Below are 18703 nucleotides of genomic sequence, written 5' to 3' on the forward strand. Positions count from 1 at the left end.
CCAAATATCCAAAAGCGTATAAAGTATTTTGTGTACCTTTCTTGGTACACATTATAATTGGACTACAATATACTTATAATCCACAGTCTATAAGAATTTTACTGTGCCAGGACGAGAGACCTTTCTGTAAGCTATTAAAGTAGCGATACCGTCATTTTCAATAAACGATTTCAATAACTTATTTGAACCCCGGCAAAAATAGACCAATGAGAACAAAGTATTTTGACATTCCTATAAATGACAAATTTGATCGCTCTATTGTTGGGATGGGATCGAAGATTAAGATTGGGATCATTTATTGAAAAGGGTTGATAGATACATGGTAAATAATAAATTATTTTTTTCAATATACTTAGTCTGGCCATAAATACTGTTACACTTAATTATAAAAAAATATTACATTTGAATTTCGAATCTGTCATTTTTATACGATTGTTCATTGTGTTTTCTCATTTTGGCGCCAATACATTGTAAAATATTTTGCGATATTAAAATGGTGTGGGGTGATAAAGAGAACCGAATCGCTGTGATAGCATTACACAAAGTAGGTATGGAGCCAAATGCAATTTTTAAAACTCTCCATACACTTGGTATTAGTAAAATGTTTGTGTACCGGGCTATTAATAGGTACAATGAGACCTCCTCTGTTTGTGACAGAAAAAGATCTGGCCGTCCACGTAGTGTTCGTACGAAAAAGGTGGTCAAAGCAGTAAGGGAAAGAATTCGAAGAAATCCTGTCCGAAAGCAAAAGATTTTATCTCGGGAAATGAAGATAGCACCTAGAACCATGTCGCGTATTTTAAAAGATGACTTAGGACTTGCAGCCTATAAGAGACGCACTGGCCATTTCTTAACTGATAATTTAAAGAAGAATAGGGTGGTAAAATCGAAACAACTACTGAAGCGGTACGCAAAGGGAGGTCACAGAAAAATTTTGTTTACGGATGAGAAAATTTTTACAATTGAGCAACATTTTAACAAACAAAATGACCGTATTTATGCTCAAAGCTCTAAGGAAGCTTCCCAATTAGTCGACAGAGTGCAACGTGGACATTATCCGACTTCAGTGATGGTTTGGTGGGGTGTTAGCTATGAAGGAGTGACTGAGCCATATTTTTGTGAAAAAGGTATCAAAACATCGGCACAAGTGTATCAAGATACCATTCTTGAGAAGGTAGTTAAGCCCCTTAACATCACCATGTTCAATAACCAAGTATGGTCCTTCCAGCAAGACTCGGCGCCGGGTCATAAAGCTCGGTCCACGCAGTCTTGGTTGGAATCGAACGTTTCGGACTTCATCAGAGCTGAAGACTGGCCGTCGTCTAGTCCCGATCTTAATCCGCTGGATTATGATTTGTGGTCAGTTTTAGAGAGTACAGCTTGCTCTAAACGCCATGATAATTTGGAGTCCCTAAAACAATCTATACGATTGGCAGTGAAGAATTTTCCCATGGAAAGAGTGCGTGCTTCTATTGATAACTGGCCTCATCGTTTAAAGGACTGTATTGCAGCCAATGGAGACCACTTCGAATAAGCTTTTTATATTTTTAATTGTTTTATATTTATGTATTAAACTGACACACTGTAAAAGTAATAAATGTTATTTGCAGTTAACAATTTTCTTTTTTCTTTATTACAATATTTATGGCAAGACTAGGTACAGGTGTTTTTATTGTTAATCAGATATATAAACACGATTTTTTTAAGCAATTGCAATTTTATTTTAATAGCTTGTTTACAAAACACATTTTAAATGTTCTACAATTTTATTTATAACTTATATCAATATTTTTGCTTATAACTAATCAACAAAATCGATAAGAAATAATTGGTCATGTGTCATTGAAATACTGGGCAGATGGATTATATAAAATAAGTAGCACAACTCAATTTACGCCATTTTAGACGTAATTCCATTCTTTTTAAACGGTGCAACAAGTATATATATTAAACTATTTAACAAATTACACTTGTTGCTAATCTTCATGACCGGCCCGAAGTGTGTGGCGAGGGCCCTGACGTCTACCTATTTAATTAAGATACTGAAGCCAATTGGAGAGATGAACTACGAATTCGCTCTGAAGTTATCGGCAATGGTAACTGCGCATGCGCACTTACGTGTCCATATACTTTACTACACTGTACACGACAACACGCAACATTTGCAATTTTATAACGGATTGGATATTTGAATAGAGCTACACCTAACTTCAGATTGATAATAAAGATCACCATTGTTCGTAATTAAACCATCGACTTATAAACTAACCCCTTTATTCATAGACGTTATTTATCTAAGAACGGAGCATTGTTGTGATAAACAGTCTTTTTCTCGCCCGTGTTGATCTGACAGCCAACTAGATTAGAGTTGTATTTCAATATTAGCCAATCACAACTGCCCTATGTCTACGCACTGCGAAGGCTGCCATGCCGTCAGCACTGAGAAACAGACTTGTTATCACAGCAATGTTCCTTAGATAAATAACGTCTATGAATAGGGGGGTAACAATTTATCCTTTTCACAACAATTATTTACATCTCTTTTTCGCTATTACATTAAGGCTATGTCACATAATATAAAATCTTTGCATTATACATGCATAGGTAATTTATTAAAAATACTTGGATTTTATTTTTTGCTTATACAGTAAAATTAGTTGTATAGGACGATGCAGAAATAGGAATTGATCTTGTGATCACCTCACAGAGAGATGGAGCAAACTGAACATTATCAAAATTCGTTTAATAACAAACCAAAACCACTATCCCTATTCAGCTCAGTTAACATTTGTGCTATATTCTACCATTTAATATTGAGTGCTATATCGTTCTTCTCCAGCGCGTGGTAAGCGGTGTGCAGCGTGGCGCGCGCCTTGTCGGAGTGGCGTCCGTGGAGCCAGTCGGCGTAGAGCTGCAGCGCGAGCTTGTTGTCGGCGGGCGCGGCGGGCGGCAGGCGCGAGTACATGTCTTGTAGCTGCGACACCAGCTCGCGGCTGTTGTCGCCGGGCGCCGGACGGACTTGTGCGCCGCCGTTCAGGCAACCTGTGATACAGGGGGCTTGCCATTCAAGTATTTTGAGATATTACAATTTCTATCAGATAATCTGTGATACAGGGTGCATACTAGTGATGTAACGAATATTCGCATTCGCGAATATTCGCATATTTTTGGATATTCGCATTCGCAAAATTTCTGCGAATGTTATGCGAATGTCAATATGAGAAAAAAAAAATTGAAGATAATAGTAGACTGCCTCGGTGGCATAGTTCTACTGCATTTGCGGTACGGCAGCGCTCTAAGGTCCTGGGTTCGAATCCCGGATCGGGCAAAGTGATATTTGGGTTTTTCTGCTCAGTATCAGCCCGGAGTGTGAAATTTGTGCCCGACATGGCGATAGGCTCGCCCCTGTCACACTATTAGACGGAACACACTTGGCGAAAAGTGGGTGCCCTGGTTGCACCTCTGCATACCCCTTCCGAGATAATATTCGTAATACTGTGTGTGTGTGTGTAATAGTAGGTTAATAAAATCAAAATCTAAACTAAAACAATATTCTTCTACAATAAACTGTAAATATAGTCTAAACAAACAAACAAAAAATTATAGACTCTCAAAGAAAAATACCTCTCTTTCTTAAAACATACCAATTAATTAACTATTTTTACCATGTTTTTAAGTTAGTAATTAAACTTGAGTAGAGGAATATTAAACTTTAAAAATAAACAAAATTATTTCGTTTACTTTGATAAAGCTTAAAAATTTAATTCTCATTAGAAATTGTAACACATTAGCAACTAAGAAATTAAAAGCAATTGAAAGAAACAAAAACAAATTCTTCTATAATTTTTTTATCAGTCTTTACATAACTTTCTAATGTTTAGATAATTATCATCTTAGATAATAATAAAATTTAGATAATCATCATAGAAAATTGGCGCCAAATTTGAACAAAAACTAAACATTCGCATTCGCATTCGCGAATATCGGTAGCAGATATTCGCATTCGCATTCGCATTCGCGAATGTTCAAAAAATGACATTCGTTACATCACTAGTGCATACTTTACAGGTATTCCGGGATATTACAATATCAATCGGATAATCTGTGATATAGGGTGCTTACTTTGCAGGTATGTATTCCGGGATATTACAATTTCAATAAAGGATCGCAAAAATAGCCCAATCAGAATAAAGATTTTTTTTTCATTTTTTTATGACGTATTCCGATTGGTTTATTCTCATCAGCTCGAAAATTAATATTGGGATCGTCTATTGAAATCAACTCGGAGACCATTAATACACAATAGTATAGTATGATAAAGTGTATTGTTGATTATTCATAATAAAATATTAGTGTGATTTAAGAGTTCTTAATTATTTATTTTATTTATAAACAAGCTCACACATGCCATAATGCGACAAATATCAGCTGTGTCAACATATATTTTTTGATATATCAAGATATAATTTAAAATTGTAATATCCAAAGCTCTAACAGACATAATAACCAGCAAACAACTTGAACACACTACAGTTTTAGATGGACATTTTTAGACAAAATGTAGCAACACTAAACGTAGATTATAAATTATACTCGAGTTATTGCCAGCTATTATGTCTATTTGTATATATGCGATTTCAACAGGCCGGCATAATTGTGTCGACTGTCAAGGGGTAATCATTTCTCGTCAGTCAACATTCTATTGGACCCCAGTCCATTTACCATCAGGCGCAGTGAGATCACATTTCTGTGGACGTAATAGAAAAACTGTCATGGTCTCACGTACCTGACGGACACGCCATGACTTCTACGTAATGGTAAGGCGACTTGCCCCGCTTCAGCTTCTGTACTAGGTTCTGTATGTTTCTGAAGCCGTTCGCGATGGCGAACTTTAGCACCTCCTTACCGTCTTTCTCTAATGTCACTTCTCGGAAGTCTGGATTCCTGAAATAAAGATTAATATTCATTATTTTGTAGAACAAAATATTTATCATCATTAGCCGCAGGATGTTCACTGCTAAACATGGGCCTTGCCCAAAGATTTCCAGATTAACCTAATGGAAGCGGCCCGCATCCAGCGAACTCCTGCGACTTTTTTTAGGTCATCTGTTCACTTCATATAACACATATTAATTAATATTCCTCATTTGTACCTCACTTGAGGCACAGTCATACCGGCCTGCATAATTGCTATAAATTGTACCTAGCTTCACGTAGAATCTAGCTTCAGACCCCGTAAGGCACGCTTTCCGCCTTAACACCCATACTAAACATACATGAATACTTTAAAATAATTTTTTTTTTAATTTCGAGATAATAAAATAAACTTGCTCGGCCAAGAAATTTGTGTCAATCTTAAATAAATATCCGGTATTTATTAAATACACTACCTCAAATTCTTATAGACGAGCTTAGCATTAGCCTCCCCGAACAGCACCTCTGCGGCATACGTGAACACGTGGTCGGCGTACCCGCCGGAGCCCGAGCCGCCGTGCCGCCGCAGGGCCGGCGCCGCGCCGGGGCTCTCCGGCCACGGACAGTCCAGGGGCACGCTCTCTACTTCACTCAGGGACTTGTCCGTGCCCAGCATTTGTTCTAGCTCGACTGGAAAATATAACAGTCTATTAGTCTAAACAATATGGGTTGATGCTAGAAGGTCCAAAGTCTATTATTAGGGATGTCATTGTTGCCCTTTTAAGCATCACTCTAGAATTAAGTAAAACAAACGGGCAATCTTAATTCGTTTCGGAAAATGGACCAATCGGAATAGAGTATTGATCTTGGATCGATCCCAAGATTGCTTTTGGGATCTTTTATTGATTAAGGATATATTTTAGTTTTAGAATTCCGTAAGTATGTAAATTGAGAAGTCTATCGTTTGGCTAATTTACAGGCTTTGCCTTAATTCTCAATAGTAAAAGCTAAAGTACAACACCAATGCTTTAAGTCACACAAATTTCATCTACCCTCAAAACTTCAACAAACTCACTGGCAGTAATAACACAATCCACATCATGGCAGTTCAGTATATCGCTGTAGAAGTCTTCCCTGGACGCTTCTAGCTTCTTATCGTAGCAGGGCATCACGGTCACGTGGTATATCTCCGCTGGGGACAACTGTCTAATGCTGGACAGGTACTGTTTGACGAGTGTGCCCATTATCTGCTGTGGGGACTTGGTTGTCGATATGTAGGGGAGGATGAAGTTTCCGTGGGTTTTCTCTGCGTAACACACCCAGCCTGGAAGAGAAGAACGTTTTTATATCATATTGAAATAAAAGGAATATCATATCACTTGATATTTTTTATCTCATTTTTGAAAGCGACTTGGTTACGATAAAATTATATACATGTATATGTAATTTAACCAGCTTTGCTTACGAAAATAAAACCGTTTCTTATCTCTGGAAAATTCTTCGCTATCTCAGAAAATCATTGCTAGTTAATGATGTATAGATGGCGCTGTTTCTTTCATATTGCTCAAAGAAAGTGATGATGTAATTTTTTTAAATAGTGACATCTATCGGAAATGTGATTGAGTTGTTTGGATGTGGAGCTTGGTGTAACCGGTGCTTGAATCCAATCCAAATATGACATATTTTAAACCTGTTATTACCTGTTGTAAACTTTTCATAATTATAAATAATAAACTAAAACACACATCACACCTTTATCCCCAGGAGGGTAGGTAGAGGTGTGACCAGGACATCCATAAGTCGCCGTTTGTGTGGCATCTTATGACGCGATAGGGGGCCAGCCTATCGGATCAATATCGGATTCGAATACAAGACCTCAGAGCGCGCGGCAATACACTTACGTCACCAAGGATGCCAATTTTAAGATATAATTTAGATTATACTTTATAGCCATACCTGGACAAGAACTAGCAAGCATTGGCAACTTCTTTGATGTGGGATCATTCTGATGGTCCTGATACCTCTGCAGGAACTCCTGCTGCGCCTCCAACAGCGACAGATCTTCGGCTACTGTCATATCCAGCACCAAGTGCGCACCTAAACTCTTGAAGTAACCTAGACAAATATTATTTCTTACATTATCATAATTTAATACATTTACTCTACCCTTGTTTGAGATATTATGTTTAAAAAGCTAAATTATAACCGAAAAAAAAAATGTATGGTCTAATAAATCGCTAGAATCGTCGCTTCCACTGCGGAATTGAACAAAAACTTATTGGGAATATGATTTGTGTTCCAGATAGCTCTTCTACTCTGCTTTTCATGACTAAGTTTAACATACTATTAATTATTAGTGTAATAATATCCATGATACCTGTTAATTTAGTGGTAGCTTCCTCAGCTGTGAGCCCGTATCTGGCCGCCAGCGACAACACAGGCTGTGGCGATAAGGATATTACAATCAGACTCACATCTTGCACCACGCCTTTATTGTTTGTGAACTTCTTTTCTGCAAACACTCTGCAAAGTGTTGTTTGTTTATTGATTGAATGTGTGTTTCTGGTGGTAACATTTTTACTGGAGCTAGGTCTCTCATATGTAAGAGTCTGTCTAGGTAGGTACCACTGCAATGTCTAATTTGGTCACCAAGCAACAGTACATAGTTACTGTTGTGTTCTGGTTTAAAGGACTTTGTAGCCAGTGTAACTACTGGACATAATGAGATATAACATCTCATGTCTCAGGATAACGAATGCAGTTGAATACCAAAAAATACTTTGTAATTCAAGGTGTTGGATGGTGTTTCTACTGTTTATGGGCGGTCGTATCACTTACCTTCAGGCGAATGGCAAGCTTGTTTCGTCATTTAAAGCAATAAAAAAGAAAAATCACATGTTGGATAGTAAAACTTTTTGAATATTTATAGACAATAAGATCAAAATTCTAGAGATGCAATGCTTATATCATAACAGTAATGACAATGGTTTAAACTCAGTCATAGTTATTCTTAGCTGCAGATATTGTCAAGTGCCACCTATCCAGATGGTATCTTCAATACAATGAAACCTCCAATGAGTTATGATAGTAAAAAACATATATGTTAAAGATAAATGTAACAATAATATTGATAACCCTTATATGTTAAATATCACTGTTGGTCTGATATTTATTATGAGGACTAGAATTTTAAATGTGATCTTGATAATTTTATAATTGTTCATTGAAAACAGTGTGTGTATGTCTGCACTTTGTAATTAAAAGAAAACTTCATTTAATTTGTCCATTTAATACTTAGTTATTTGGTATGAGTTTGTAATAACACCAGACAATAAGAATAAAATTAATAACCTCAGTAACTCCTCCTGGCTTTGCTTTGTGACCAGCACACTCTCCGCAGAAGTAATGCAACCACTGCAAGCCAAGCAGTCTGCCAGCGTTATCTCCACTTTCTGTAACTTCTGTTGTCTCCCATTGGACACGTCGAAGTAGCCATCTTGGCCTATCTTTATTTTCGCACCAGTTTTAGTCTTTGTCTTTTCGATCTTTACTGGCTTTATGCATTCCTGAGTAATAAAAATTATGTAAACAATCATATTATGTTTGAATATATATTTGTGTCTTGTGTAATGAAATTATTATAAAATTATGAATGTTATAGTAAGCTATCATTAATTGTATATTTGTGTAATATCTAAGATGTTTTAATAAAATAAAAAACAATAATATTTTGCGCATTTCCTAAAATTTAAGGTTATACTATTTACCTGTGACGGAGTGATGAAGTCGTCAAGATCTGTCAATTGCAACGCGCCACTGAAACGGGAAGCCATGGCTATATATTATTTATTTTATTAAATAAAACCTTTTTCGTAAAAATGCGATTGCAAAACAGTAGGCAATAAATACAGCTGACTGTGACATCCGTTTTGACATTTGGATTTTGAATTGTCATATTTTGACGTAGTGCATGTTGCCCAACAATAAATCTAAATGGTACTAGAAGGTTTAATTTTTTTTGTACGTATAATTATTTCAAAATATTCAAATAACAAGAAATTAAAAGAAAACTTATTAAAGTTTACTAAGCGGATATTGTACAGAAAAACTCAATATCACTTTATCTGACCCAGGGATCGAACCAAAGGCCTTTGCACAGAAATTGTATCAAACATTATACTGTTATTACATATCCAAATCTTTAGCATTTATAAAAGGTATGTTTCAAGAACAACCTAACTATTACAGTAAAAGCAATACATTTGTTACCTAGTACTAGCGCCAAAGTTAGAACTGAGTTCATAAGAAGAAAATTTCCTTCAGATCATTTGGAAATTATATAAAAAACACCTATTTCGAGATATAGATACTATTACGAAAATAACAACATTGTTTGATTGATCTTTAATTTTTTTTTCACCAATAACTAAAAATAATTATACTCTTGTTTTGTAGTTTTAGATTAGCAAATATAACAACGGGAAAAAGATTTATTGCTACTATCGAAACACAAATTTATATCTGTCAATTATTCTGTTAAAATACCTGCAAAATATTGTACACTAAATATGCCATGCATGTTTGTTTTTGTTTATCATCAACTCAGTTAGTATTGGGCGTAATTTAACAATTATCTAACAATACCATTAAGGCTTTTTGTTGACAAATCAAGGTGAACCATTAGCTCCCACGCAAAACCTTGGAAAAGTCATCTAGCAATAATTATACCAAATGGTAGTTTAGTGGTCAGTGTCACTGGCTGGCACACTCGCCGCAGGCAGCGCAACCGTTTGAGAAAAATCAATTGCGATCTTCCCGCCTCTGTCGGTTTCTATAGCAACGCGTAAACAGTGGGGAGACGTCGCGACGGACGGTACACTTTTCGCATATTTATCTCAGACGCGTTTTGTGGAAATATTTTTTTGATTTGGTAATAATTGTGAATTATGGCGGAAGAAGGAGCAGCAGCGGCCCCTGGAGGGGCTACTGAGAAAGTTGTTCACACCTACCCTCTTATACGAGTAAGTTGTTGTATTTGCTTTTCGTCATCAATCTAAATAATTTTATATACATTGCCCTATAAGTAACTAGTAGTCACATATTTCACAAAATAATTATATAAATTTATAAAAATGTAAAATTTTCACATAAAACCTATAAATATAGTAACTATTTACAAAAAATAAGAGTGAAAATGGGCATCTTAACTGTCTAAGCAGCCTAGAATCGTCATTACATTAGGTAGGTAGTTTAAAGTTAACTTCACTGTAGTTAAAAATAATAATTCAGCAAGAATATTCTACAAACACAATAATATTATAACAATGGCTCAGCTGTTCCGCGCCGTCGGAACTTTCACACACGGAAGTGTATTTATTTTAACATATCAATAACAATGTTTTGTTTTGAGAATGAGAATAGCAGATAGTGTTTCTTCAAGGTCCGAAAGTGGGTGCGGGCAGTGTACCGCGTCGGCTGACTGGCGGCTCGAAGGATCCAATTACTGCGCTGTCTATCAATTAGAAATGTTGGCCAAATATTCATTGACAACTTTATATCAGAATACATTTGTTATACTAATTAGATTTTGGAACGAGGGGGTCTTCATTGGATATGTTAGTGATACCTAATATGTATTCTAGTACGAAAATCACTCTCTCTCACAGTAACGTATTTTTCTATGTTTGATTTTGTACATTATTCTTTATATAACAGCAAATAGTACGACATATAAGCCTTTTTGTGAAAACTGCATGAAAATTGGTTTAGAAATGATGCAGTAACGCGTACCTATTTCAAATATTGCAATATACAGGATTACGCGCGTAATGGGACTAACGCTCCATCATATTCTTACGAACGCATCGCAATTTGTTATGACTTCATGTGCGCATATTGCACCTCTTTTCTCGTTTTTTGATACTTACCCCCCTATAGTGAAATTCAATAACCTTTAATTTTTTACTGGATTTTGATTAATCTATGTGTTAGAATTTATATGAGGTTACCTTTTCAGTACCGTAAAAAACAAAATGCGTCAATTACCCTATTGACAATAATAATTAATATTAAGTTTTTTTTATATTATAAAATAGTTATTTATTAATTAATCAGTAGGTAGTAGTAGTAAAAGATACTTTAAGTATTTAATATTGGTAACTTAATATGTCCTAACCTGAATTCACCAGATTTTGACAAAATACCGTTTTAACAGTAGGTACAGAGCAGTGCCGGATTTATATTTTTTATGAGTGTAGGCCACTTTATTTCCGCCGCCACATGTAGGTAGGTTTATGTATGTATGTATGTAGGTTTCTAAAATTCTTAATAATTTCCATTTGTTTGTATTATGGAAGGCACTAAAGTGAAATAAACTAATGATTAATTAAATCGAGTGAGAGTCCTATACGGCCTATTTACAAATTCAAGACTGGTACTGAGATCGCTAGATATTGGCAATAAAAGCATTAAATACTTTATAATCTATATAATATATGTATTAAATTTAAAAAAAACTTAGGTAAATGGACCTAAGTTTATGTAAGAGTAGCAAGGGAATTTAGATGCTCTTAAATATAATTCGAAATAAATACTGAAACCCAGACTTCTAATTTACAAATCGGTTGGCTACTCGCCGGGTGCGAGGGAAAGATCTTTGATTTAGGGTATAGCATGAAACATTTGACAGTTTTGTCTGCAGCATAAATGGACTGAATCGATCAACGTTATTATTGTGTAACAAATATGCGAAGAACTTCGCCCTTGCTGATGCGTTTCGGGTGATCAGAGAGATTCCGGATTGTTAACAAATTATTAAGTATATTAAACTTGTCTGGAATAAAATTTCCAAGCAATACCTAGATAGGTACTTATTCTATAGATCGCTAATAACATCGATTAAATATTGCAATTAGTGTTTTTGTTGCGTGATGCAAAGGAAGTTTAGGTGATAAAGGAAGTTGTAATTATGACTATTTACCTACCATACATGTGTATTTTAATAAAATAAATCTTAGCATTTTCGAATAGTTTTGAATAGGTATGGGAATGGATAAACAAATATTGGCAGTAGCGACGCTTACCGTTCCCCGTAATTATAAAAATTCAAGAACTGGCTTCAATATGAGGGAATCTCTTGTTAAACATGTCAACTATCAATAATCGCTATTTACTGCGCGTGGAGCCGGGATGAAGATATAGAGGCAATATTTTTGGGTATTTCATAATGTCACTATGATGCAAACCGATAAAGCTATGGAGCAAATTCTTTTTTATATTATTTTTGTGAATTTTACACTATCGCAAACTATCATTAAATGGCTACGCGCAACTCTATTAATACCTTGATATTTTATATTCCATTTATATTTTCTGTATTAGGTATGCATAAAAAATATATTGAGCACTAGGACCTTTCTCAAAAATAAAGGCCGAGACGCTAGAATTAAATTGATGTAGCTACCTAATAATTATAAAAGAAATGAATCGCGTGAGTATCGGGCAATGTAAACTATAATTCTAGGTTAACGAAGTAACTAGAAGGTTTAGCTGTTAGGTGTTTATAATGAAAATGACCTATTTTCGTCACGGAAAATTTCTTCTCGTCACATAAGTATCAAAGTACTAAAACATATTATTTCTTTACTCTTTATTAAACTCCGAAATAAATATTTAAAGATTTCTGATAACAATGTTCTTTAAAATTTCTAAAAGAAAGTAGTTTTTAAAAAGCCTTTAATTCCCATAAACTGTTGTGTGATTCATCACAGAGCTATATGAAAATAACGTAGAAGTATACCTAATTATGACTTAAAATTATAAGTACAATACCTACCTGCCTAAATATCTAGCTAACAAAAATGTTGTAACGTAAATATTTTATGGTTAGAATAGCTTTTGCTCGCGGCTTCGTTTGCGTGAAGGATTTTTCCGGGATAAAAGTCCTGCTATATATTTTCCCATGATAGAAAGTAGCCTATAACCTTCACAAGGTCTTAAACTATCTCCGTACCAAATTTCATAAAAATCCGATCAGTAGATTTTGAGAAAATCAATAACATACAGGCAGACCGAAAAGGGGACTTTGTATTATATGTATAGATATTAAATTGTAATACTTCGATTCTGTAGGTATAAATCGCACATGCATAAACTATGAAGCACGCATTCCTTCACAGTTTACCTAATTGAATTAAAACAAAATCAATACGTGTGGAATCATGACGTGAGCGGGCGTAACTTACTGTGTTGATGTAATGCGCGAGCTCTCTCTAAACAAACTTATACAAATATTGGATAGTTCGACCATTAATTAGTAGATTTCGTACGTCAAAACTGATCTTGCGGTTAGTGTGGTGTTACGCATGTGCAGGCACGTATTTAGGATTAAAATGGGGGGTAGTTTTTTGATTAATTATTGCTACAGTTGAAAATTCGCATATCGGTAGGTCTCAGAGCAGAGTCTACTATTAGGTGCTCTGCATGTATCTAAAGTCTCTGCTCTGCAATTTCTTTACGTATATACAGAAGTGTAACAGGAAAAATATTACCTATACTTACAAAATTAATGTTTTAATGTATATTGTTCTACAGTTTTGTAAAATAATTATGTAAGTTCATTATTTTATTGACAAATTCTTCATCGGAAACTACTTATATCTTGTGTACCAACTTAAAAAATATAAAGTAAAATGTGGAAATAAAATGAGTAATAACTCCGGAACGATAAATTTTTACTTGTCTACACCCCCAACTGTGATTACCACTTGGCGAGTGCTTTTGCTCAATTACCCCGCACGCCCTAGCAATAATTGAGAAAAATGCACCCACATCATGAACTTTGTCGCTCCTTCCCTTGCGGCAATCGATCTCTTCACTCTAACTAGGTAATATGGTTTAGGTAGTGCAAATATTTTGAAGGACTACAAAGAATTTAATCTGCTTTATAAGACAACATTGAAATTATAAATAAATAAAAAAGCATTCTCCAATCCATAGGTATTCTTCGAGTACCTTAAAATTAATTTAATTCAACATCATCCTTCTCTCGGAAAATAGATCTATTGCTGGACTCATAAATGAACAAATATTCAATTCGCTTAGGGATTTAAGAACACGTAAATAAATAAATGTGCTAAAGACGCGTGGTCCGACTCGCGACCCACTCGATGCATTACGCGTGCCGTGTTTGTTTTGGCAGGTGGACGCATGCGCGCGCCGTCATCGCGTATCCGCCGCCACTCGGCACATTCAAATAAATCATCTTACCTATGCACAGAGCTTAATGCGATTCTGCATACACCACAATTGATCGGACACATATGGCGCCTAATTGGAAGTTATACGTGTTCTAAGTGGCTTTGCACACGACGTATTTCAAACGTATTCAAGACGCGCGTTTTTAATACGCTCGCTCTCTGGGGTCTCTCTCTTATTCTACACATGTATGTAATAGTACGCAATGTATTACGTTTAGTGCGTCTAGTTGCGTTTAACCTTTGTCGCGTCATCAGATTTGCAGACGTGACTTTAAATGGCCATGTGACTCTCTTCTAATCGCGGTACGACAGCCGAATAGATCGTTGCACTGCACGTAAATGTATTATATCTAATAGCTCCGCCGTATCTCGAATAAAAAGTAACAATGTTCTGGGACCAGACAATGACAAAACTTTTCCTTTACGAACATAGTATTTTATCTGTTCGAATAGTTTAACCGACGGAGGCGAAAGTGAATTGTTTTGTTAAATTGTATGATTGTTTGTATTTGAATAGCATATTCAAACTTTTTAGTGTCTTGAACCTATCTCAATGAACGAATGGCCATTGAAATTAAAAAATAATGGGACTTATTGAAGCTTCGCCACTCTTAATAATTGAAACGTACACCTTGATATAAATTTGATTGAGGTTTTATAATTTATTGCAGAGGAATGGTTAATCAAATTCATATAAAAATCAAGAACCTTACATCAATGATCATTAACCTCTAATCATTTCTTTTACAGCACTCAGACATGTCAGAAGAGATGCGGACGGAGGCAATGGAGTTGTCTGTGACGGCTTGCGAGAAATTTGCTCAGAACAACGAGTTAGCAGCGCGCATGGTGAAGGAGTCTATGGATAAGAAGTTCGGACCCGCCTTCCACGTGGTGGTGGGAGAGAGCTACGGCTTCGAGATCACTTACGAGTGTACCACAATATGCTACATGTATTTTGGCGGGAACCAGGCTGTTTGCATATGGAAATGTTCGTGAGGAGACGATTGAGTAACAATAGTGAGATGAACATTGTGATTTTAGTGATAGAACTAAATGGACTTAAACCTGTGCTGTGTGCTTGAATGTTGAAGCGAACTCAAGATAATGCACTAATTTTAAACTTAGAATTATATTTATGTCTATTAAATCAGTTTATCTGCTCGAAATTTGTGTTTAAAATTAACATTTTACAACACACAGGCTTAGAGTTACAATATATAAAAAAATCAACTTTATTGTATATACCTTCTCGTAAACATTGAAATGTGGATTATAGTTTATTTATTTAAACATCTCTTTAGTCGTCCAAAGATATTTTTAAATGTAAAATAAGAAGTTCGTTTCAGTTTTAACAATGTCAGTAATGTGTCGTGTTTTCATATGCAAAGTTAACCTGAGGCCGACATTTTTAACGTAGGTACACGCCACAAAATGAATCATTTGCATAATTATTGTAGAAAAAACCTAAATAATACATCACGTACACTGTACAGTATGGTAATTGTTAGGTACTGATTTAGAACTTTCTGGAAAGAGAACATGTTTTCAGCAAGAAAAAAAGTTTGTAGATATTTTCAATATTGCACGAAGTTACGTCCTAACTTAAGCTAAATGGTTAGGTTTTGAACCATATGCTAGAGCCTTACCCTCAGCAAAACGACGCACTAACCGTAGTTTTAGAAGCTAAGTAGGTGTTTATTCGAAATGTAGGTATAATACGTATAGAATACAAATCAAACACCATATTTCCAATGTGGAAACTGGAAACACATATCTATCTTCTATACTTATAATAAATCTGTAGAAAGGTCAATTCTGTACATGAAATATATTTCCAAAATAAAAATAACTATCAGGGGGTGATTAGGGATCGATACTGATGCCAAAAATGCAATTAGTAAAATTTTTGTCTGTCTGTCTGTCTGTATAACCGTTATAGAAACAAAAACTACTCGACGGATTTTAACGAAACCTGGTACAATTATTTGTCATACTCCTGTGCTGGTTATAGTATACTTTTCATCACGCTACAATTAATAGGAGAAGAGCAGTGAAAGGAAATGTTGGGAAAACGGGAGAAGTTACTCCATTTTTTAAGCTTCCGTCGCGTGTGCAACCTTAATGGTTAAAGCTACACAAAAATCATGTATGACGGAAAGTTCTCCTTAAAATTATGTAAAAAATATCCCACGACAGCATATGTCTATCTTTTATGGTTGACTCACAATAACACGTGTAACTCCCGATAGCTTAGCAGTTCGAAGCTTTCTCATTATATTTGTGTACTCTTACGTTTATAACACTCTCAGTCATCCCTAATTAAAAAGTTAACATTATTAAATATTCTATAAAAAAGAATCATAGAAATCGGTATAGAAACACCAAAGTTATACATGAAATACGCTAATAATAAGCCATCATGCGTGAATACTGAATCATGCTATAAGGATTATTTTTGTATATATATATATAAGGTCGCGAACGCACAGGCAGGCGGCTAGCTTGGCACCTAGAGGCTAGCGAATCACCTAGCGAGTAGCTTGGAAAACGAACATTCTCGAACGTTCGCGACCGGCTCCATTTTTGAAGTCCGAAATCCACGCGGGCGAAGCTGCGGGCGGAAGCTAGTAGAAAATAAAATCATACATCATATTTCGTCAATATATTATCTACTAATACGTCAATATATATACTACTTTGTTTTTTTTTGTAATATGGATATTGTTTCCTTAATAAAAATGCCGCTGAAATTGTTGATACGGTGCATCTCTTCTTAAAATACATATTATTTTAATTTTCAACAAAATTAGATCGACATTTTAAAATCGTCACTCATCAAAGAGGTATTTTTTGTGAGTTTCAAATTTTCAAATAAACTAAAATTGATTTTAAATAAATTATCCTAAAATAATTGCATATTCCCACTCGCGCGCCGCCAAGTATGGAACGAACTACTCAAGGTCGCTTGCTCGCAAAAAGGACCTTAAATAAATAATGATGCCCTTTCTATTCTAGTATTTTCTTCTAACATCATTATAATGGTACTAAGTATGTATAAGTAATCTCCCCCCACACAACAATCGAATTCCCATAATATTACATACGCGGTTACAGATAAAGATCATGCAATCGGTTCTGATATAATTATAAACTATTCGATACGTTTTGAGATAAGTTTGTCGATTTATCTATAGATTCCATATAAACGTTTCTATGTTACCCTTTTACGCCACGTGGGGTTGGATGTACTACCCCTTCGTGGCCGTCAGCAAGGGCGGGCGTAATATGTGCACCGCTCGGGGGGAAATCAGACCGTACAGATGAAGTTATCTATGATATCTATGGATGTAGAATGCCAAGTACGTAATTGGAATATCGATTGTGCAACTGTATGGTTTCCATTTATTGAAGGAGACGTTATTTAAACATGTTATATGCCATTTGAAACACAATAGGTAGGTTAATATTTTTGGTTTTATGTTTAGGACTTATGATTATTTTAAATTTTAAGTTGCGTTTAAGTTGTTAAAGTTGTTGTTAGCGTTAAAGTTGTTTGAACCATATCGCGATCAAGACGTGCAGGATCTATTTAGAAAAAGAAACTTGTTTTAACCGAATCTAACCCTTGATTTAGACAATTGCCGAGTACAGACGAAAACGAGAATGTAAATCTTACTCGGGTGTATCTATTCGTTACTTGTAAATAAAAGTCATATATTTGTGCACTATTTATTAACCAATAGACGAAATGAGGCATTAATAATCAAGACGGATACAAAATTCTAAAACTAGCACGTAAGTACTAGTAAGTACATACATAAAACTGGCATAAAGTCATTATAGGACTATGAATGAGAAGAAAAAACCTGCTGCGAACATCGTATTTCCATAAACAGGGATCCGCGACGGCGATTCATGCGTTTTTTTATTCTCGTATGCTCTTCGTGCTTTACCGTAAGTTGATCGTTCTATTTAGTAAATTCACTTTTTGATCCAATAAAGTGACGAGTCCGACAAATCATAAAAAATATTTGGTAAGTAATTACAATCGCCGTGTTCAATTTTATCGTTTTTTAAATATTTTATGACTGTATTAGTGAATCGTGTCGACACACAAGTAAAACATTTTTCTTAAAATTTTAACGGTTACGGTGCACCGAAGTATTTTGCACCTGTGTACAAGTGCAAAACATTTCTTAAACTTTTAATTATCAAGATATCACGTAATGAGGTAAAGAGGAATTATATAAGTAATCTCCACTAAAAATACTAAAAACTAGCCAAGGGATTTCGATGTGTATGGAAATAGTTTGAGACCATGGTAGGGATATACTTTCTATCCCAGGAAAATATATAGCGGGACTTCCAAAAAGTCTTTCACGCGGATGAAACCGCGAGCAAAAGCTAGTTTTATAAATTTTATAGATAATGAACACAGTGTGCAACCCCATTCTAGCGTAAAGTAAATAACAACTAAAACAAAGTTTACAGGTTCGTTCCTGAGCAGAATTTTTTTTTGTTGTTGTGGG

At 35.2% G+C, this 18703-nt stretch overlaps 2 protein-coding genes across 2 annotated transcripts; one reads left to right on the forward strand and one right to left on the reverse strand.

Annotated features, from left to right (window-relative positions):
• Nucleotides 1-2237: 2237 nt before the first annotated feature.
• On the reverse strand, nt 2238-8862 carry LOC115442593 (probable cytosolic Fe-S cluster assembly factor GL21135). The gene is made up of 8 exons (XM_030167670.2): nt 8682-8862; nt 8266-8480; nt 7292-7437; nt 6871-7029; nt 5990-6238; nt 5391-5604; nt 4787-4944; nt 2238-3042 (listed from the first exon to the last, which is right to left on the reverse strand). Exons 1-8 carry the CDS (start codon nt 8745-8747, stop codon nt 2801-2803), a joined length of 1449 nt encoding a protein of 482 aa, XP_030023530.1. The 5' UTR covers nt 8748-8862; the 3' UTR covers nt 2238-2800.
• An 803-nt stretch (nt 8863-9665) lies between these two features.
• Nucleotides 9666-15340, forward strand: LOC115442586 (dynein light chain 4, axonemal). The gene is made up of 2 exons (XM_030167662.1): nt 9666-9935; nt 14922-15340. Exons 1-2 carry the CDS (start codon nt 9861-9863, stop codon nt 15168-15170), a joined length of 324 nt encoding a protein of 107 aa, XP_030023522.1. The 5' UTR covers nt 9666-9860; the 3' UTR covers nt 15171-15340.
• Nucleotides 15341-18703: the final 3363 nt, after the last annotated feature.

Source organism: Manduca sexta, chromosome 17 (assembly GCF_014839805.1).
Source record: "Manduca sexta isolate Smith_Timp_Sample1 chromosome 17, JHU_Msex_v1.0, whole genome shotgun sequence".
NCBI classification, from domain to species: domain Eukaryota; kingdom Metazoa; phylum Arthropoda; class Insecta; order Lepidoptera; family Sphingidae; genus Manduca; species Manduca sexta.

What these genes read in the sequence shown, in the direction of transcription:
- LOC115442593 (XM_030167670.2), bottom strand. Translation starts at nt 8,747, where the DNA reads ATGGCTTCCCGTTTCAGTGGCGCGTTGCAATTGACAGATCTTGACGAC. An exon ending in ACTTCATCACTCCGTCACAG is followed by an intron (nt 8,481 to 8,681) that starts GTAAATAGTATA and finishes TTTATTACTCAG; the next exon opens with GAATGCATAAAGCCAGTAAA. An exon ending in AGCTACCACTAAATTAACAG is followed by an intron (nt 7,030 to 7,291) that starts GTATCATGGATA and finishes ATATTTGTCTAG; the next exon opens with GTTACTTCAAGAGTTTAGGT.
- LOC115442586 (XM_030167662.1), top strand. Translation starts at nt 9,861, where the DNA reads ATGGCGGAAGAAGGAGCAGCAGCGGCCCCTGGAGGGGCTACTGAGAAA. An exon ending in ACACCTACCCTCTTATACGA is followed by an intron (nt 9,936 to 14,921) that starts GTAAGTTGTTGT and finishes TTTCTTTTACAG; the next exon opens with CACTCAGACATGTCAGAAGA.